The 23088-nt window shown below is 48.7% G+C and overlaps 2 protein-coding genes across 2 annotated transcripts in view; both read right to left on the reverse strand.

The window, feature by feature from the left end:
• LOC309559854 (histone deacetylase 8-like) overlaps window positions 1-3514 on the reverse strand; it is a gene marked incomplete at its 3' end in the record, with an annotated part of 30135 nt that extends 26621 nt beyond the window's left edge. Inside the window, exon 1 of the mRNA XM_082263280.1 lies at window positions 3373-3514. Within this exon, the coding sequence (XP_082119406.1) occupies window positions 3373-3459 (87 nt within the window). The 5' untranslated portion in view covers window positions 3460-3514. The remainder of the gene's footprint in view (window positions 1-3372) is intronic.
• Window positions 1-23088, reverse strand: part of MPP1 (MAGUK p55 scaffold protein 1) — an 894076-nt gene that overhangs the window by 118923 nt on the left and 752065 nt on the right. The window lies entirely within an intron of this gene.

Raw genomic sequence — 23088 nt, forward strand, 5'->3', positions numbered from 1 at the left:
CTCTCCTGTCCCCCCATTTCCTGTACTGACACCCCCCTCTCCTGTCCCCTCATTTCCTGTACTGACACCCCCCCTCCTGTCCCCTCATTTCCTGTACTGACACCCCCTCTCCTGTCCCCTCATTTCCTGTACTGACACCCCCCTCCTGTCCCCCCATTTCCTGTACTGACACCCCCCCCCTCCTGTCCCCCCATTTCCTGTACTGACACCCCCTCTCCTGTCCCCTCATTTCCTGTACTGACACCCCCTCTCCTGTCCCCCATTTCCTGTACTGACACCCCCTCTCCTGTCCCCTCATTTCCTGTACTGACACCCCCTCTACTGTCCCCCCATTTCCTGTACTGACACCCCCTCTCCTGTCCCCTCATTTCCTGTACTGACACCCCCCCCTCCTGTCCCCTCATTTCCTGTACTGACACCCCCCCCCTCCTGTCCCCTCATTTCCTGTACTGACACCCCCTCTCCTGTCCCCCCATTTCCTGTAGTGACACCCCCTCTCCTGTCCCCTCATTTCCTGTACTGACGCCCCCTCTCCTGTCCCCCCATCTCCTGTCCCCCCATTTCCTGTACTGACACCCCCTCTCCTGTCCCCTCATTTCCTGTACTGACACCCCCTCTCCTGTCCCCTCACTTCCTGTACTGACACCCCCCTTCTGTCCCCTCATTTCCTGTACTGACACCCCCCCCCTCCTGTCCCCTCATTTCCTGTACTGACACCCCCCCTCCTGTCCCCCCATTTCCTGTACTGACACCCCCCTCCTGTCCCCCCATTTCCTGTACTGACACCACCTCTCCTGTCCCCTCATTTCCTGTACTGACACCCCCCTCTCCTGTCCCCTCATTTCCTGTACTGACACCCCCCCCCCTCCTGTCCCCTCATTTCCTGTACTGACACCCCCCCCTCCTGTCCCCCCATTTCCTGTACTGACACCCCCCCTCCTGTCCCCCCATTTCCTGTACTGACACCCCCTCTCCTGTCCCCTCATTTCCTGTACTGACACCCCCCCCTCCTGTCCCCTCATTTACTGTACTGACACCACCTCTCCTGTCCCCTCATTTCCTGTACTGACACCCCCCCTCCTGTCCCCTCATTTCCTGTACTGACACCCTCTCTCCTGTCCCCCCATTTCCTGTACTGACACCACCTCTCCTGTCCCCTCATTTCCTGTACTGACACCCCCCCTCCTGTCCCCTCATTTCCTGTACTGACACCCCCCCTCCTGTCCCCCCATTTCCTGTACTGACACCCCCCTCCTGTCCCCCCATTTCCTGTACTGACACCACCTCTCCTGTCCCCTCATTTCCTGTACTGACACCCCCCCCTCCTGTCCCCTCATTTCCTGTACTGACACCCCCCTCCTGTCCCCCCATTTCCTGTACTGACACCACCTCTCCTGTCCCCTCATTTCCTGTACTGACACCCCCTCTCCTGTCCCCCCATTTCCTGTACTGACACCCCCCCCTCCTGTCCCCTCATTTCCTGTACTGACACCCCCCCTCCTGTCCCCCCATTTCCTGTACTGACACCACCTCTCCTGTCCCCTCATTTCCTGTACTGACACCCCCTCTCCTGTGCCCTCATTTCCTGTACTGACACCCCCTCTCCTGTCCCCCCATTTCCTGTACTGACACCCCCCCTCCTGTCCCCTCATTTCCTGTACTGACACCCCCCTCCTGTCCCCCCATTTCCTGTACTGAAACCCCCTCCTGTCCCCTCATTTCCTGTACTGACACCCCCCTCCTGTCCCCTCATTTCCTGTACTGACACCCCCTCTCCTGTCCCCTCATTTCCTGTACTGACACCCCCTCTCCTGTCCCCCCATTTCCTGTACTGACACCCCCCTCCTATCCCCCCATTTCCTGTACTGACACCCCCTCTCCTGTCCCCTCATTTCCTGTACTGACACCCCCTCCTGTCCCCTCATTTCCTGTACTGACACCCCCCTCCTGTCCCCCCATTTCCTGTACTGACACCCCCTCTCCTGTCCCCCCATTTCCTGTACTGACACCCCCTCTCCTGTCATCTCATTTCCTGTACTGACACCCCCTCTCCTGTCCCCCCATTTCCTGTACTGACACCCCCTCTCCTGTCATCTCATTTCCTGTACTGACACCCCCTCTCCTGTCCCCCCATTTCCTGTACTGACACCCCCCCTCCTGTCCCCTCATTTCCTGTACTGACACCCCCCTCCTGTCCCCCCATTTCCTGTACTGAAACCCCCTCCTGTCCCCTCATTTCCTGTACTGACACCCCCCTCCTGTCCCCTCATTTCCTGTACTGACACCCCCCTCCTGTCCCCTCATTTCCTGTACTGACACCCCCTCTCCTGTCCCCTCATTTCCTGTACTGACACCCCCTCTCCTGTCCCCCCCATTTCCTGTACTGACACCCCCCTCCTATCCCCCCATTTCCTGTACTGAAACCCCCTCCTGTCCCCTCATTTCCTGTACTGACACCCCCCTCCTGTCCCCTCATTTCCTGTACTGACACCCCCCTCCTGTCCCCTCATTTCCTGTACTGACACCCCCTCTCCTGTCCCCTCATTTCCTGTACTGACACCCCCTCTCCTGTCCCCTCATTTCCTGTACTGACACCCCCCTCCTGTCCCCTCATTTCCTGTACTGACACCCCCCCTCCTGTCCCCTCATTTCCTGTACTGACACCCCCCTCCTGTCCCCCCATTTCCTGTACTGAAACCCCCTCCTGTCCCCTCATTTCCTGTACTGACACCCCCCTCCTGTCCCCTCATTTCCTGTACTGACACCCCCCTCCTGTCCCCTCATTTCCTGTACTGACACCCCCTCTCCTGTCCCCTCATTTCCTGTACTGACACCCCCTCTCCTGTCCCCCCATTTCCTGTACTGACACCCCCCTCCTATCCCCCCATTTCCTGTACTGAAACCCCCTCCTGTCCCCTCATTTCCTGTACTGACACCCCCCTCCTGTCCCCTCATTTCCTGTACTGACACCCCCTCTCCTGTCCCCTCATTTCCTGTACTGACACCCCCTCTCCTGTCCCCTCATTTCCTGTACTGACACCCCCCTCCTGTCCCCTCATTTCCTGTACTGACACCCCCTCCTGTCCCCTCATTTCCTGTACTGACACCCCTCTCCTGTCCCCCCATTTCCTGTACTGACACCCCCTCTCCTGTCCCCTCATTTCCTGTACTGACACCCCCTCTCCTGTCCCCCCATTTCCTGTACTGACACCCCCTCTCCTGTCCCCCCATTTCCTATACTGACACCCCCTGTCCTTTCCCCTCATTTCCTGTACTGACACCCCCTCTCCTGTCCCCTCATTTCCTGTACTGACACCCCCTTTCTTTCCCCTCATTTCCTGTACTGACACCCCCTCCTGTCCCCCCATTTACCCGTCTCGGCACTTTGCTCTGCAGACTGTCGCACAGAGTCGCATATTCCCGGCTGTAGATGTAGACCGGAGGAAGTCTCTCTTCCATGAGGAGATAACACAACAATGGTACCCGCAACTTCCTATCCACCGGAGGGACCGGACGTGACGCCTGCAGCGGGGGGGGGCGGGACGTGAGAACAGAGAGTGGGTGGAGCATAACACATCGGTCTGTGTTTCCAGACAGTGGGCGGGGACAGAGAAGGTGGGCGGGGAGTACACGCAAAGTCCGCGATAGATAGAGAAAATGGGCGTGCAAAAAGAAAGTGGGCGGGTGAACAGAGAGGTGGGCGGAGCACGTACGGGACGTCCGCTGCGTCCCGCACTATGTGTTCTTACCGGAAGTAAGCGGAACGTATACAGGAAGTCGGTCAGTCACGCTCTTTGTTTACATTGTCCTGAAATGGGCGTTGTGGGTGAATGACACAAAAGGCACCAAGTTAGTTATTTTTTTTTTTAACTTTACATTTTTATTGGAATTTTAATTTAACAATTTCAATTGTTTTTTTTTTTTTTAATTACCATTTTATTCAGTCACAGAAGCTGTGTAATTAATATATGTACTGGTTTAAAGTTATGAGGTGACAACCCTACTGGGGGGGAGGGGTAGGGTTGTCACCTCATCCCTTTAACCACTTCTGGACCGGAAGATTTTCCCCCCTTAATGACCAGGCCCAATTTTGCGATTTAGCGTTACTTTAACGGACAATTGCGCGGTCGTGCGGCGCTGTACCCAAAAAAAAAATTGATGTCCTTTTTTCCCACAAATAGAGATTTTGGTAGTATTTGATCACCTGTGCGATTTTTATTTTTTGCGCTAAAAACAAAAAAAAGAGCGACAATTTTGAAAAGTAAACAATATTTTTCACATTCTGATATATAACATTCCCCAAAAAAAAAAAAAAAAAATTAAAAATCAAAATTTTTTAACTTTAGGCGAATTTGTTTTCTGATACATATTTTTGGTTAAAAAAAAAAAAATGCAATAAGCGTATTTTGATTGGTTTGCGCAAAAGTTATCACGTCTACAAAGTACGGGAAAGATTTATGTCATTTTTATTATTTTTTTTTTTTTTTAATAGTAATGGCGGCGATCTGCGATTTTTAGCGGGACTGCGACAATGCGGCCGACAGATCGGACCCCTGACGGACATTTTTGACACTTTTGGGGGGACCAGTGACATTACTGCAGTGATCAGTGCTAAAAATATGCACTGTTACTGTAATAATGACACTAGCAGGGAAGGGGTTAACACCAGGGGCGATCAAAGGGTTAAGTGTAGGGCTGCAACTAACGATTATTTTCATAATCGATTAGTTGGCCGATTGTTTCGTTTAATCTGATAAAATCATTAAAAAAAAATCAATATGCCGTTTTTTTCCTCCTGGGAACACCAATGATGGGACACCATTCCTCCCGGGAACACCAATGATGAGGCACCATTCCTCCCGGGAACTCCAATGATGGGGCACCATTCCTCCTGGGAACACCAATGATGGGGCACCATTCCTCCTGGGAACACCAATGATGGGGCACCATTCCTCCTGGGAACACCAATGATGAGGCACCATTCCTCCCGGGAACACCAATGATGAGGCACCATTCCTCCCGGGAACACCAATGATGAGGCACTATTTCTCCTGGGAACACCAATGATGGGGCACCATTCCTCCTGGGAACACCAATGATGGGGCACTATTTCTCCTGGGAACACCAATGATGGGACACCATTCCTCCTGGGAACACCAATGATGGGACACCATTCCTCCTGGGAACACCAATGATGGGGCACCATTCCTCCTGGGAACACCAAAGATGGGACACCATTCCTCCTGGGAACACCAATGATGGGGCACCATTCCTCCTGGGAACACCAATGATGGGACACCATTCCTCCTGGGAACACCAATGACGGGGCACCATTCCTCCCGGGAACACCAATGATGGGACACCATTCCTCCTGGGAACACCAATGACGGGGCACCATTCCTCCCGGGAACACCAATGATGGGGCACCATTCCTCCTGGGAACACCAATGATGGGACACCATTCCTCCTGGGAACACCAATGACGGGGCACCATTCCTCCCGGGAACACCAATGATGGGACACCATTCCTCCTGGGAACACCAATGACGGGGCACCATTCCTCCCGGGAACACCAATGATGGGGCACTATTCCTCCTGGGAACACCAATGATGGGGCACCATTCCTCCCGGGAACACCAATGATGGGGCACCATTCCTCCCCTTCTTTGACTCGATATTAGGGATGGAGTAACATGATCTAAGCCAGCCTTTTTCAACCAGGGTGCTGTGGCACCCTGGTGTGCCTCCTGGGTTCTTCAGGGGTGCCTTGGCAAAATGGCAACAAATTGCCACAGGTTTTTACTTTGTAGAATTACAACTCTGGGCACTGTGTGGGTCAAGCCACTGGCACCCTGACAACCCTGGGCACTGTGCGGGTCAAGCCACTGGCACTCTGACAACCCTGGGCACTGTGCGGGTCAAGCCACAGGCACTCTGACAACCCTGGGCACTGTGCGGGTCAAGCCACTGGCACCCTGACAACCCTGGGCACTGTGCGGGTCAAGCCACTGGCACCCTGACAACCCTGGGCACTGTGCGGGTCAAGCCACTGGCACTCTGACAACCCTGGGCACTGTGCGGGTCAAGCCACAGGCACTCTGACAACCCTGGGCACTGTGCGGGTCAAGCCACAGGCACTCTGACAACCCTGGGCACTGTGCGGGTCAAGCCACTGGCACCCTGACAACCCTGGGCACTGTGCGGGTCAAGCCACTGGCACTCTGACAACCCTGGGCACTGTGCGGGTCAAGCCACTGGCACCCTGACAACCCTGGGCACTGTGCGGGTCAAGCCACAGGCACTCTGACAACCCTGGGCACTGTGCGGGTCAAGCCACTGGCACCCTGACAACCCTGGGCACTGTGCGGGTCAAGCCACTGGCACTCTGACAACCCTGGGCACTGTGCGGGTCAAGCCACTGGCACCCTGACAACCCTGGGCACTGTGCGGGTCAAGCCACTGGCACTCTGACAACCCTGGGCACTGTGCGGGTCAAGCCACTGGCACCCTGACAACCCTGGGCACTGTGCGGGTCAAGCCACTGGCACTCTGACAACCCTGGGCACTGTGCGGGTCAAGCCACAGGCACTCTGACAACCCTGGGCACTGTGCGGGTCAAGCCACAGGCACTCTGACAACTCTGGGCACTGTGCGGGTCAAGCCACTGGCACCCTGACAACCCTGGGCACTGTGCGGGTCAAGCCACTGGCACCCTGACAACCCTGGGCACTGTGCGGGTCAAGCCACTGGCACTCTGACAACCCTGGGCACTGTGCGGGTCAAGCCACTGGCACCCTGACAACCCTGGGCACTGTGCGGGTCAAGCCACTGGCACTCTGACAACCCTGGGCACTGTGCGGGTCAAGCCACTGGCACCCTGACAACCCTGGGCACTGTGCGGGTCAAGCCACTGGCACCCCGACAACCCTGGGCACTGTGCGGGTCAAGCCACTGGCACCCCGACAACCCTGGGCACTGTGCGGGTCAAGCCACTGGCACCCTGACAACCCTGGGCACTGTGCGGGTCAAGCCACTGGCACTCTGACAACCCTGGGCACTGTGCGGGTCAAGCCACAGGCACTCTGACAACCCTGGGCACTGTGCGGGTCAAGCCACTGGCACCCTGACAACCCTGGGCACTGTGCAGGTCAAGCCACTGGCACCCTGACAACCCTGGGCACTGTGCGGGTCAAGCCACTGGCACCCTGACAACCCTGGGCACTGTGCGGGTCAAGCCACTGGCACCCTGACAACCCTGGGCACTGTGCGGGTCAAGCCACTGGCACCCTGACAACCCTGGGCACTGGGCTGGCTGGCCTTTGGACATCCATGTCGGGAGCTGCGAGGCCTGGTGGGCGCCCCCTTTCTCCCTTGGCTAGTTTACGCAGGGGATCGGGTGGGCGGACTCTCCACGCATTGGCGCCGGCTCATGACGTCATTTTGGCTCCACTGAGCCGCCGTTTTCATTTCCACCTCAGTGCATATTAGGTAGCCCAGCCATCGGTCTGCCTATGGTGCTCACCGTCTGGCGGTGATTCACAGCTTTGCACTGGCGTGACGCTGGGACCTCAGTGCTTGGCTACATCAGCTGTCACCAGTGGGCTCCACTTCTGGTACATTTTTGTTATGTTTTCTTGGTGATTTTCATTCCTCTTTGGTTCAACACTCATACCCATGGGTGTTTGGCTCTCTGTTTCATTTTATTCCTGGCACTACTGTTCCCTTTCTCACCTTGCTTTTCACACATTGATGTTTTTCAATTCATCATTGGGTCTCATCACCTTTTATTTAATTTATTTTATTTTATCTTCATATTCATTATTCTTCATTTCTGGGCTTTTTATCCATTAATCCACACTCTGCACCCTATTCCATCTTTCTTACTCCACCTAACCACACCAACTATTGATTAGTTGCTCTTATATCCTCACTTTGGCAGCAGCATGGTATACAATTTTACTTTTTATATTTTATATATATAATTTTTTAATTACAAAATACTTCTTAATCTTTAGAGACAATTTCTGTTCTGCTGCCATCGGTACTATTCCCTATTCTATGCATTCCATCAGCCACTTATTTCTTTTGTGTTACAACATATTCAACATGTCATTATTGTCATTTATATGTATCTTCTAATAAATATTTTTTCCTGCAAGCCGCATCATTTCGCTCATTTAAAGTCCCAAGCATGCTGCTGTTTTCATTACATGAATTAGGGATGGAGAAGCACGACAATCCCATCGTGCGCCTCATTTAAAGTCCCAAACTCCCCCCCCCCCCTTCTTTGAAATGATGGGGCACTATTTCTCCCGGGAACACCAATGACGGGGCACTATTCCTCCCGGGAACACCAGTGATGAGGCACCATTCCTCCCAGTAACACCAATGATGGGGCACCATTCCTCCTGGGAACACCAATGACTGGGCACCATTCCTCCTGGGAACACCAATGATGGGGCACCATTCCTCCCGGGAACACCAATGATGGGGCACCATTCCTCCTGGGAACACCAATGATGGGGCAACCATTCCTCCCGGGAACACCAATGATGGGGCACCATTCCTCCCCGGGAACACCAATGATGGGGCACCATTCCTCCTGGGAACACCAATGATGGGGCACCATTCCTCCTGGGAACACCAATGATGGGGCACCATTCCTCCCGGGAACACTAATGATGGGGCACCATTCCTCCTGGGAACACCAATGATGGGGCAACCATTCCTCCCGGGAACACCAATGATGGGGCACCATTCCTCCCGGGAACACCAATGATGGGGCACCATTCCTCCCGAGAACACCAATGATGGGGCACCATTCCTCCCGGGAGCACCAATGATGGGGCACCATTCCTCCCAGGAACACCAATGATGGGGCACCATTCCTCCCGGGAGCACGAACGATGGGGCACTATTTCTCCTGGGTACACCAGTGATGAGGCACCATTCCTCCCAGTAACACCAATGATGGGGCACCATTCCTCCTGGGAACACCAATGACTGGGCACTATTCCTCCCGGGAACACCAATGACGGGGCACCATTCCTCCTGGGAACACCAATGATGGGGCACCATTCCTCCCGGGAACACCAATGATGGGGCACCATTCCTCCTGGGAACACCAATGATGGGGCAACCATTCCTCCCGGGAACACCAATGATGGGGCACCATTCCTCCTGGGAGCACCAATGATGGGGCACTATTTCTCCCGGGAGCACCAATGATGGGGCACTATTTCTCCCGGGAACACCAATGATGAGGCACCATTCCTCCCGGGAACACCAATGATGGGGCACCATTCCTCCTGGGAACACCAATGATGGGGCACCATTCCGCCCAGGAACACCAATGATGAGGCACCATTCCTCCTGGGAACACCAATGATGGGGCACCATTCCTCCCGGGAACACCAATGATGGGGCACCATTCCTCCTGGGAACACCAATGATGAGGCACCATTCCTCCTGGGAACACCAATGATGGGGCACCATTCCTCCTGGGAACACCAATGATGAGGCACCATTCCTCCTGGGAACACCAATGATGGGGCACCATTCCTCCCGGGAACACCAATGATGAGGCACCATTCCTCCCGGGAACACCAATGATGAGGCACCATTCCTCCCGGGAACACCAATGATGAGGCACCATTCCTCCTGGGAACACCAATGATGGGGCACCATTCCTCCCGGGAACACCAATGATGAGGCACCATTCCTCCTGGGAACACCAATGATGGGGCACCATTCCTCCCGGGAACACCAATGATGAGGCACCATTCCTCCTGGGAACACCAATGATGAGGCACCATTCCTCCTGGGAACACCAATGATGGGGCACCATTCCTCCCGGGAACACCAATGATGGGGCACCATTCCTCCCGGGAACACCAATGATGAGGCACCATTCCTCCTGGGAACACCAATGATGGGGCACCATTCCTCCCGGGAACACCAATGATGAGGCACCATTCCTCCTGGGAACACCAATGATGGGGCACCATTCCTCCCGGGAACAGCAATGATGGGGCACCATTCCTCCCGGGAACAGCAATGATGAGGCACCATTCCTCCTGGGAACACCAATGATGGGGCACCATTCCTCCCGGGAACACCAATGATGGGGCACTATATTTCACTTCTGTTATTCCAAATGCTGAAATTTATTTTATTTTTTTTCTTTGCTGACTCTTGCAAACACGTTTTAGCTATCAACCTGTACAGCCACCCTAATCCCCATTTCCATAAGCTTTGGAATGATCCTTGAGCAAGTTTGGGAATAAAATCATTAAAAAGTAACATTTGCACGGCACATAATCCGTTTCTATACATATTATTTGTATATGGACTTTTTTACTGGATCTTTCACATCTAATTTATACATATAATTATATTATTTTTTCTGATTTTTTTTTTCACCTTTCCACCAATTCACTTGCTATATCTTTATTAGAATACCTGAGATCCCTCTTTTTCTTAGATCACTTTATATCATTTATTTATTTATACCTTCTCTGCCAATTGATAAATTGGCTTCACCTAGCAATTAGCTAGTTTGCACACGCTGCTCTTAACATCAATTTATTTATCAATTTTTCACTATATATTTTATCACTGGATGCTCACCTAGCCTTTAAATTTAATTAATTTCACTGTATTTAATTACTTATTAATTTTATTATATATATTTATATAATTTTATATATATATATTTATATTTTTAATACGGTCACTGTCACTTTATTGCACTTACTATAATATATTAATGTGCCTTTTTTTTTACTATATTATATTATTATCAACTGTTTTAGTTATTGGTTCATTGTACTTATTTATTTTTATTTGACACTTTCAATGATATACCGTATCTGATTTACCATCATTACTGATTGAAACACTATATCTGGCAGCGCCATCCACCTCACCATCCCTTATATATCTGAATATAGATTCCACACTATATTTTGAGGTAGGCTGCAGCCATTTTCTTCTTTTATCCATTAGCGCGGAATTTTTTTTAGTAAAAAGGTGCTAAAATGAGTTGAAGTAAGGCAAAACAAGCAGGAACTAGCAACAAAGCAAACCGCCGATGCGGTGTCCACAGAAGCTTCCGGTCTCGGCCGTAGACCCGGAACGTGACGTCACCTGGCTTCTCCCGACGTGTTGCGTCACAACAGACACGACGCGTTGTGTCACAACAGACACGTGACTTTATCAAGGGTACCCTTACTTCACCTTTTTGCTTATTTGCATATTCTGGATATTTTATCACTATTAACAGCGATTTAGCGATTTTTATCATCTTCATTGTTATTTTAATATTTATGTCTATTTATCTTGGATTTCTTTTACACCTTTCATCCACTTTGTGGTCCACCATTTTAGAAATTGAGCGCTGATTCCCCTTTTCTTCTATGTTTCAACAGTATGTGGTGACACTACTACAATCGGCAGCTATTTTCGGTGCTCCACACACTCTTTTCTGCCATTGATCTCATTTACCTCTCTGGTAGCGCATTGGTCCCTCCCATTTTAGCTTACAAAAAGTGCCTTTCACTAACCACAAACCAAAATTAACCACTTTACCACCGGAGGATTTTGCTGTCTTACGTCTGGGCCACTTTTTGCGATTTGGCACTGTGCGACTTTAACTGACAATTGCACGGTCATGCGACGCTGTACCCAAACAAAATTTACGTCCTTTTTTTCCCACAAACAGAGCTTTCTTTTGGTGGTATTTGATCACCTCTGCGATTTTTACTTTTTGCGCTATAAACAAAAAAAGAGCATACATTTTGAAAAAATAACAATATTTTTCACATTTTTTTAAATGAAATTCCCCTCCCAAAAAAATGTAAAAATCAAAATTTTTTATAATTTTAGGCCAATTTGTTTTCTGCTACATATTTTTGGTAAAAACAATCGCAATAAGCGTATTTTGATTGGTTTGCGCAAAAGTTATTGCGTTTACTAACTAAGGGAAAGATTTCTGTCGTTTTTGGTGGGTTTTTTTTTTTTTAACGAGTAATGGCAGAAAGCTGCGATTTTTTTTTTTTTTTTTTTTTTTGCGGTACTGCGACATTGCGGTGGACAGATCGGACCCTTGACTGACATTTTTGACACTTTTGGGGGTACCAGTGACATTACTACAGTAATCCATGCTATAAATATGCACAGTTACTGCAAAATGACACTGGCAGGGAAGGGGTTAATTTTATTGTAAAGGGAGGGGTTAATGTATGCCTGGTGCTTACTGACGTGTGTAGGGGGAGGTGACTGAGTGACACAGGGACAGATCGCAGGTTGAGCTAAGCTGAACCCTGCAATCTGACCCTGCCTGTCACTTAGGAGATCCGCCCGCTTTGTTTACACAAGCGGGCGGATCTCCTCACTAGATCCCCGACGATCGGGGAAGAGCCGCGGTGATCGCCGCCACTCCTCCCCTGGCCCGACTCCCGCTGTAACTGAATACAGGGAGGGAGGAGTCTACGTCGTCAGACCTACAAGAGCCACTTTGCCGCAGTAGAGCTCTAGTGAGCAGCGGTAAAGTGGTTAAACAAAGAATCAATGCAGAGCCAAAAGCCTAAGAAATACACTCACAGATCTGTGTTCCTAAATAAGAGGCGCTCTGTGTTCATAACTGACAGAACAGCGGCCTGCTGCGTTTACAACAGCAGACCGCTGTTCTGTCTCCACGGGGAGTGATTGCGGGTGCCCGGCGGTAATCGCGGCCGCTGGACCTGCTGATTGGCTCCCCTTGTAGCCAGTCGGCGCGTGTGCGCCCCTACTTGCAATCCCGCAAAACAAAGTACAGTTACGTTGTTTCGTGGAACAGAGCCGCAGTATATGTATTGCTGGCAGTCGGCAAGTGATTAAATCAGGACACATGAATTATACAGGTTCTGAGGCTGATATAATGCAGATAAGGCACTAAGTGAGTTTAATTACCCCCTTGTCATGTTACATGAAGCTGTTTTATTATAATGCACTGTTTCTTTAATGCTCAGATTAAGTTGGTCTCTTGTGCTACTCCAGGAGAGAGAGAGAGCCAAGCGCCGATCTAAGTGTAGCACAGCAGTAATTTTATTGACACACAAGTAAAATGTTACTCACAAGGGGTGCATAAAAGCAGGCATCTTTAAAAGCAGTAGGGGGGGGGTCTCCGAAGTCACATCCACGGTGGAAGGTCCGGTCAGGCGGTAGCGCTGTTGTAATGGAGGACAGCCGGTGGCCTCATGCGCGAGGCGGGGGACGTGCCGATCCTCAGTGATGGTGATGCAGCGTGGGTCCCCCGGTCGGATGGCTGTGACGTCACTTCCTGAGACACCAGGGGAATCAAACGGCGACGCGTTGCGGAGCTCCGCTCCTTCTTCAGGAAGGAGCATCACCATCACTGAGGATCGGCACGTCCCCCGCCTCGCGCATGAGGCCACCGGCTGTCCTCCATTACAACAGCGCTACCGCCTGACCGGACCTTCCACCGTAGATGTGACTTCGGAGACCCCCCCCTACTGCTTTTAAAGATGCCTGCTTTTATGCACCCCTTGTGAGTAACATTTTACTTGTGTGTCAATAAAATTACTGCTGTGCTACACTTAGATCGGCACTTGGCTCTCTCTCTCCTGGATTCACACAGGGTTGCTTCACCCTCTACAAGCCTGCAGCCATCCAAGTGTCCAGCAATCGGACTGTACTCCACCATCTGCCCATATTATAGACTATTGCAGTAACCCGCACAGTCTGATTGCGCCAATCTCTCTCCCCCCTCTTGTGCTACTCCGTAGCTCTCCTTGCTGGAGGTTTACCCCTCCCCTTTTTTCTGTATCAGCCATTTTCTGCTGTAAGACTCATATGATAGAACCATCTCCTAACCTGTATGGAAGAATCGTTCTTTTACCTGTTGTAACTGCACATTCTACGGATCATACGACGAATAAACATCACCAGATCTTCTTGCATGTGAGTTGTGGCTGAGTAAACTATCTGGGAAGGTGATTTGGTATGGATAATCTCACCAGGACACTGAGCTCCATGTGCTCCTGAAAATCACATTCATAGCCTTTGCAGCCGGGCCAGAATAGTAAAAGAACGTATCCAGCAGCTTATACAGAGATTGCTGTGTCACAGGACAGATCATAGTGAAGTGTAACTGTGTGTATTGCATCAGAAGTCTGCATACAACCCCAGCACACCTTGTTACAGCTCCATACAGTATACAGACACTCTTCACTGCTACAGCCAAGCCTGTGTACTTCAGACCATCATGAGTGAAAAAAAGCTTTATCCAGCGAACTAAAGCAAAGGCAGAAGCAAAATTAATGCTGCCACAGGACACTGTATCTCGCAGATCTGTATCCACCAGACATTCTAAAGGTTCCTCTAGATCCCGAAGTTCAAGGCACTCAATGCTCAGTGAACAGCTTATAAATGCCCATGCCGAAGCAGAGGCTATCAAAGTACAGGCTGCATATGCAAAAAAGAGAGCAGACATGGAGGCTGAGGTTGCAGCAATAGAAGCTGAGACAACTCGCCAAAAGGCAGCAATGGAAGCTCAGACAGCACATCAAAGGGCAGCAATTGAGGCTCTAAAGGAAGAGAGCAACTACGAGGCAGCTGCAGCAAAAGTAAAGATTTTGGAACAAGCCATTGGTGCAGATGAAAACGCTAGTAAAAGGGTCAGCGTCAAGGTAGATGTGGAAGATCCTTTCGAACGCACTAAGAACTATGTTTTAAACTCAGCAGTGAACACTCAATTGCCTCCATGCTTCACGCCAACGCCAGGACTTCACCACACCACCAGGTAAAAGCTGTTCCAACAACTTCCTACTTGCAAAATCACCCCAGTGCATCTCCGGACTGTCATGCTGATTCTACACATGTCACAGAACGGCACACTAATCTGCAAGCAAGTCACAAACCTGCTAACAGTACCATTCCTGACTTTAACCCAGCAACGCAGCTGAACGCCCTTGCTGCTCCATACCTTCCCATGTCCTTTTGCAACGATACCATAAACAACGCAATCCGCAACATTCAACCAGCAACCTCCTGCATAAAGTCAGAGGCAATTGATACAGCAGAGTTCGTAAAGTATATACTTCGACGTGAGCTCACCAAGTCAGGCCTAGTAAGCTTCGATGACCATCCTGAGAACTACAGAAGCTGGAAAGCCGCTTTCAAAACCACAATAGGTGATCTTGGCATTACTGCTGCTGAGGAGCTGGATCTGCTGATCAGGTGGCTTGGCCCTCAATCTAAAGAACGTGTCAAGAGCCTCAGGTCAGTCTACATTGACAATCCAGCTGCAGGTCTCACTGCTGCATGGGAGCGTCTAGAACAGAGTTATGGTAGTCCTGAAACCATAGAGAATGCATTGCTCAAACGATTGGACAATTTCCCAACGATATCCGGTAAGGACAATAAAGAGTTCCAGAGACTCAGTGACCTTCTTCTTGAAGTCCAGCTTGCCAAAACCGACCCTAAACTACCTGGCCTCAGTTACTTGGACACTGCTTGAGGAGTTAACCCTATCGTTCACAAGCTTCCGTATGGCCTACGAGAAAAGTGGATCCAAATTGGGTCATCATACAAATGGGAACACAAGGTTTCCTTTCCCCCATTCTCCCACTTCTGCGATTTTGTCAGGAACAATGCCGACACCAAGAACGATCCTAGTTTTGCATTCGGTGAGTCCAGTACTTCCTCACTTAAAGGTGACAATCTACACATCAGCTACAGGAACCGTAGAGGTCCGGTGTCCGTCAAGAAGACAGACATTATTCCCACTTCCACCTCAGCTCCTGTCTCAAACAAGAGTGGCAAGATCGAAAACCCAAACCGATTATGCCCTATCCACAAGAAGCCACATCCCCTCAAAAAATGTATCGGCTTTAGGAAGAAGCCCCTACAAGAACGGAAGGAACGCCTAAAGACCTTTGGGGTATGTTATAGATGTTGTGCTTCCACTGAGCACTTTGCTAAGGAATTTAAAACCCCTATCAAGTGCATAGAGTGTGGTTCCAAGGACCATGTGCAAGCTCTCCATCCACTTGAGTCCAATCCTTCACAACCTGCAAACCTTTCACCCGGGCCATATCATGGCGGGCAGAGTACAGATCAGGTGCCCAATTCTACCATGATATTTTCCTCATGCACTGAAGTCTGTGGGGAAGGCCACTGTGACAAGTCTTGTGCTAAATTATGCCTAGTGAATGTTCACCACAAGGATCAACCAGGAAAGACTTTAAAGGTGTATGCTATCTTAGACGATCAAAGCAATCGATCACTTGCCCGATCTGAACAGTTTGATCTATTCTGCATAAAAGGAGAGGTTCACCCTTACACCTTAGGCACTTGTAGTGGCACCACAGAGGTCTTTGGAAGAAGGGCCCATGGATTTATTGTGTCTTCTCTAGGAAGTAACTTACAATTACCCTTACCCACACTCGTAGAGTGCAACCAAATTCCAGCCAACAAAGAAGAAATACCTACACCAGAAGTCGCCTTCTACCACCCTCACCTAAGGGCAATAGCAAGTGAAATCCCACCGCTTGACAAAGATGCTAAAATCCTTCTGCTGGGAAGAGATATTCTGAGGATCCATAAGGTGCACAGGCAGGTCAGTGGACCCCCAGATGCTCCATTTGCCCAGCACCTGGACTTAGGCTGGGTCATCATAGGCAATGGCTGTATAGGCAAAATGAAAAGGCCTAGTAACATTTCTGCATTCAAGACAAATGTATTGCCAATAGTCGCAATACTCACTTTGAGCCATGCCCACATCACTACTGGGTAAGAGAGAAGGTAACTAGCTGCAAGTTGCAACATGGCGACACAAACCTTTCCCGCACCTGTGATAACAGTTTTGGCTCTACAGTTTTCAGTACAAGCAGTGAAGATGACATGTTATCTTCTTCGGTAGAAGACAAGGAATTCCTCAAAGTAATGGACAATGAGTTCTTTCAGGAAGATTCCAATAGTTGGGTAGCACCCCTACCTTTTCGCCTCCCGAGAGAGAAGCTAGCGAACAATCTACATCAAACCATTAAAAGATTCTACTCCTTAAAGCGTACTTTAAGCAAGAAACCAGGGATGGAAAGACATTTTGTGGACTTTATCCAGAATATCTTTGATAGAGGTCATGCCGAACCCGCACCTCCACTGAAAGAAGGAGAAGAATGCTGGTACCTCCCTTCCTTCGGTGTGTATCACCCTCGAAAACCAGACCAAATCAGAGTTGTCTTTGACTCCAGTGCCCAACATGAAGGCATTTCTCTTAACGACGTGCTCCTCACAGGGCCCAACTTGAACAGCCTGATTGGAGTCTTAATTAATTTTAGACAAGAACCCGTAGCAGTGATGGCCGACATTCAACAAATGTTCCACTGCTTCATCGTCAAGGAAGACAACAGGAACTACCTCAGGTTTCTATGGCACAAAGACAACAACATCAACAAAGAGGTAATTGAGTACCGAATGAGGGTGCATGTCTTTGGGAACAGTCCTTCCCCAGCTGTAGCAATCTATGGACTAAGAAAGACAGCCCAGCTCGGAGAAGCCGAGTATGGATCCGACGCTCGTCAATTCGTTGAAAGGAACTTTTATGTAGACAACGGGCTCAAATCCTTTCCTACTGCTGAAGAAGCAATTGATCTTCTCACCAGAACAAAGGAGATGCTATCTGTAGCAAACTTGAGACTTCACAAGATTATATCTAACAGCCAAGAGTTAATGAATGCATTTCTCTCTGAGGACTATGCTGCCAGTGTGAAAGACCTTGACCTTGGATCAGACACGCCTCCTATGCAGATAAGCCTAGGTCTGCTGTGGAACATCAAAAAAGACACATTCACCTTTCAAGTGTCTACCTGTGACAAGCCTTTTACCAAGAGAGGAGTCTTGTCCATAGTGAACAGCATCTACGACCCACTGGGATTTATAGCCCCAGTCACCACCCAAGGTAAGATGCTTTTAAGACAGCTTACTACTGATAGCATAGATTGGGATACTCCGTTACCTATTGAGAAGCAACAAAGATGGGAGAAATGGAGAGGTTCTTTGAAGCCACTAGAACAGCTTCAAATCCCATGTTGCTATGCCCCAGTCTCCATTTCAGCTGCTAACCAGAGGGAAATCCATATTTTCTCAGACGCATCAGTTGAAGCTATTGCTGCAGTGGCCTATTTGAAGACCTCAGGGGTTAATGGAGACATACATTGCAATTTTGTTCTAGGCAAGGCAAAGCTAACACCAAAACCTGCACATACTATACCCAGACTTGAACTTTGTGCAGCCGTGCTAGCAGTGGAAATTGCCGAAGTCATAAAAAGTGAAATGGGCATTAAAATTGATTCCATGTTACTGGACCACAAGTCTTCCCTATTGACTCATGAGACTTTGAGTACCTTTCTCTCGGAAGTATCCGCCATCATTAATGCAAGGCCTCTAGTACCAGTATCTTCCGATCCTGACTCTCCAGTGATTCTTACCCCAGCCACACTCCTTACTCAAAAGGTTGGGACTACTGTGATAACTTCTGCTGAGATCGACCCTAAGGATATCTATAGGCGTCAATGGAAACAGGTGCAACACCTAGCTAACGTGTTTTGGCACCGCTGGAGAAAGGAGTACCTACATATCCTTCAAAGCCGTTCCAAATGGCAAACACCCAAGCCCAACCTCAAAGTAGGCGACCTTGTTCTTCTGAAAGATAGAGAAGTCTGTCGCAATGAGTGGCCTATGGGTCTTGTAACAAGCGTGATGCCCAGCGATGATGGAAAAGTTCGGAAGGTTGAGATTAAGATAACCAAAGGAGGTCCCGCTCGAACTTTCTCGCGACCAATCACAGAATTGGTACTTCTTCTCCCAAGTTAGTGACTTATGCAAGAGCACCAGGCTGTACCATGCTATGGCGGGGAGAATGCTACTTATAACTGCTTACTATGCCACTGTTGAAGTTCCACGGCTATTAACTGTAGACTGCAGAACTTTGCCATCTGTTATTGAACTTCATGTTTGGTTGTTCATTTACTGCATAACTTCTTATCTCGTATTTGTGGTTTACACACCAGTATTATTTTCTAATGTCTTCTTCACTTACAGGTTCAAGTTGGACTTTTTGACATTTGGACTCATCTTTATACATATTTTATAGGTTTTGAAATCTAAAGATTTCAGACGGGGAGTGTCATGTTACATGAAGCTGTTTTATTATAATGCACTGTTTCTTTAATGCTCAGATTAAGTTTGTCTCTTGTGCTACTCCGTAGCTCTCCTTGCTGGAGGGTTACCCCTCCCCTTTTTTCTGTATCAGCCATTTTCTGCTGTAAGACTCATATGATAGAACCATCTCCTAACCTGTATGGAAAAATCGTTCTTTTACCTGTTGTAACTGCACATTCTACGGATCATACGACGAATAAACATCGCCAGATCTTCTTACATGTGAGTTGTGACTGAGTGTAATGTTCTGGTACCTTTGGGTACCCTAATTACTCTTTCATAAGTGTATGCGCCCCACCATTCTCTTTTGGTAAGGTGCGCATACACCTACATCACTGAGCGCCGGACTGGATGGCTATTTAGATCGCCGGCTCTCACTCACATGTGTTCGTTCAAACTGCTTTGTGCCTTGATGCTAACCTGTCTTGAAGCTCTCATGCTTGCAAGCATACCTCGCTGTCGGAACCACGCTGCGCTGATCCCTGTATCCCGCTACCGGATCATCCGCTCTTGCCGAACCTCTCCTCTGCTACATTGCTATTAGTGATAAGTACCCCACAGGGGAAACCTCTATAACCTTTATACTAAAGCTTACACTATCTAGCTCTGCATACTAAGGACTATTACTACATCTGCATTATCTAAGATTGCTAGCTCTTGAGCCTACTACCACCTGTTCTTGCACTGGGTTGATCTCTCTTGTATGTCCACCTGCTACTCTGTCATCTACTACCATACATGATTGCTAAACCTATCTGCATCCCATCTGCTACTATCTTACTTTCAAGAACATTTCCTTTCAAGTGTCTGTCATCTACCATCTCTACCCAACCTGTCTCTTCAGCCTATCATCACTGTGTTACTATATACATAAGTCACTCTAGGAAACATCTTATTGAGTGTGTGTATTTACTTGCTGAATTGAGATCATCCACACATGATGAGTCATTGAGAGTTGGGATTGGTGTCTCAGCGTTTCTCTACATGACTACTGAAGTGGAATATTTCTGCAGCTGAAAATCCACATCATACGTAAAACGCAGGAGCGTTACACTGAGTAAACTATCTGGGAAGGTGATTTGGTATGGATAATCTCACCAGGACACTGAGCTCCATGTGCTCCTGAAAATCACATTCATAGCCTTTGCAGCCGGTCCAAAATACCCCTAATCAGCCACAGAACCGGTGTAATTAATATATGTCCTGGTTTAAAGGGATGAGGTGGAAACTAGTGATCGACCGATATCGGTTTTTCGTTGCCGATACCGATATTTTGGCCATTGAATATCAGTATCGGACGAAACTTTCATAAATTTAAAACATTTTTTTTTTGCACTTGACAGGTACTGTTGTGGAGGGATCTGGGGGTCTAGAAGACCCCAAACCCCTCCTCTGCACTTAAAAGCATTCAAAACGCCAAGTTTGGCTGTTTTGAATGCTGTCATTTTTTTTTAATCTGGCGCCGAGTACCCGGAAGTGATGTCATGACATCACTTCCGGGTTTTTACATGGAGACCCGATCAGAGCCGAATGCGGCTTTGATCAGGTCTTCGGCGGCTGGGTGCCCGGGTCTCCCGGTGGGACAGGAGACCCGGGCGAGCCGCGAAAGGCGACGGGAGAGGGGGGGACGTCCCCTCTCGCTCCTTGTAATGACAGCCGAGCGGCTTCTCAGCCGCATCGGTTGTCATTACAAGTCAGCCGACCGTCGGCTATGGACACCGGTACCGGGGTGATGACTCTAGCTGCAGGCATCACCCCGGTACATCACTTTCCCGAAATATCGGCAATATCGGTAACCTCCGGGCCGATTCCGATATATCGCGGAAAGTGCATATCGGCCCCCGATATATCGGCTTTGCCGATAATCGGTCGACCCCTAATTCTAACTACTGTAAAAGTCTTCTAATCGGTCGATCCTTCGTGGAAACCCTAGGAGGGGTGATGAGTCAGCATTGTCAGGGAAGGTTTATAAATTCACATGTATGGTCTTTTCTTTTAAATATTTAACCACTTGCCTACCGGGCACTCTCACCTCCTTCCTGCCCAGGCCAATTTTCAGCTTTTAGCGCTGTCACACTTTGAATAACAATTGCGCGGTCATGCAACACTGTACCCAAACTGAATTTTTTATAATTTCTTTCACACAAATAACAGCTTTCTTTTGGTGGTATTTAATCATTTCAGCCCCTGACGGTTTTTACCCTCTTAATGACCAGACCATTTTTTGCGATACGGCACTGACTTGCTCTAACTGACAATTGCGCGGTCGTGCAATGCTGTTACCAAATAAAACTCATGTCTTTTTTCTCCCACAAATAAAACTTTTTTTTTTTTTTGGTGGTTTTTTATTTCTTGCACTATAAACAAAAAAAGACAGAAAATTTTGAAAAAAAAAACCAAAACAATATTTTTTTACTTTCTGCTCAAACATATCCAATAAAAAAATGTAAAAAAAACTAATTTATTCATTAATTTAGGCCAATGTGTATTCTGCTTAGGGGTGCACTGATCCGACTTTTCTAGTCCCGATACCGATGCCTGGCTTTGTGTATATATATATATATATATATATATATATATATATATATATATAAATATATATATATATATATATATATATACAGTGGGTACGGAAAGTATTCAGACCCCCTTAAATTTTTCACTCTTTGTTATATTGCAGCCATTTGCTAAAATCATTTAAGTTCATTCTTCTTCCTCATGAATGTACACATAGCACCCCATACTGACAGAAAAACACAGAATTGTTGACATTGTTGCAGATTTATTAAAAAAGAAAAACTGAAATATCACATGGTCCTAAGTATTCAGACCCTTTGCTGTGACACTCATATATTTAACTCAGGTGCTTTCCATTTCTTCTGATCATCCTTGAGATGGTTCTACACCTTCATTTGAGTCCAGCTGTGTTTGATTATACTGATTGGACTTGATTAGGAAAGCCACACACCTGTCTATATAAGACCTTCCAGATCACCATGCATGTCAGAGCAAATGAGAATCATGAGGTCAAAGGAACTGCCTGAAGAGCTCAGAGACAGAATTGTGGCAAGTCACAGATCTGGCCAAGGTTACAAAAAGATTTCTGCTGCACTTAAGGTTCCTAAGAGCACAGTGGCCTCCATAATCCTCAAATGGAAGACGTTTGGGACGACCAGAACCCTTCCTAGAGCTGGCCGTCGGGCCAAACTGAGCTATCGGGGGAGAAGAGCCTTGGTGAGAGAGGTAAAGAAGAACCCAAAGATCACTGTGGCTGAGCTCCAGAGATGCAGTCAGGAGATGGGAGAAAGTTGTAGAAAGTCAACCATCACTGCAGCCCTCCACCAGTCGGGGCTTTATGGCAGAGTGGCCCGACGGAAGCCTCTCCTCAGTGTAAGACACATGAAAGCCCGCATGGAGTTTGCTAAAAAACACCTGAAGGACTCCAAGATGGTGAGAAATAAGATTCTCTGGTCTGATGAGACCAAAATAGAACTTTTTGGCCTTAATTCTAAGCGGTATGTGTGGAGAAAACCAGGCACTGCTCATCACCTGTCCAATACAGTACCAACAGTGAAGCATGGTGGTGGCAGCATCATGCTGTGGGGGTGTTTTTCAGCTGCAGGGACAGGACGACTGGTTGCAATCGAGGGAAAGATGAATGCGGCCAAGTACAGGGATATCCTGGACAAAAACCTTCTCCAGAGTGCTCTGGACCTCAGACTGGGCCAAAGGTTTACCTTCCAACAAGACAATGACCCTAAGCACACAGCTAAAATAACGAAGGAGTGGCTTCACAACAACTCCGTGACTGTTCTTGAATGGCCCAGCCAGAGCCCTGACTTAAACCCAATTGAGCATCTCTGG

Source organism: Pelophylax lessonae, assembly GCF_965119305.1.
Source record: "Pelophylax lessonae genome assembly, chromosome: 7".
In the NCBI taxonomy this organism is placed as follows: Eukaryota; Metazoa; Chordata; class Amphibia; order Anura; family Ranidae; genus Pelophylax; species Pelophylax lessonae.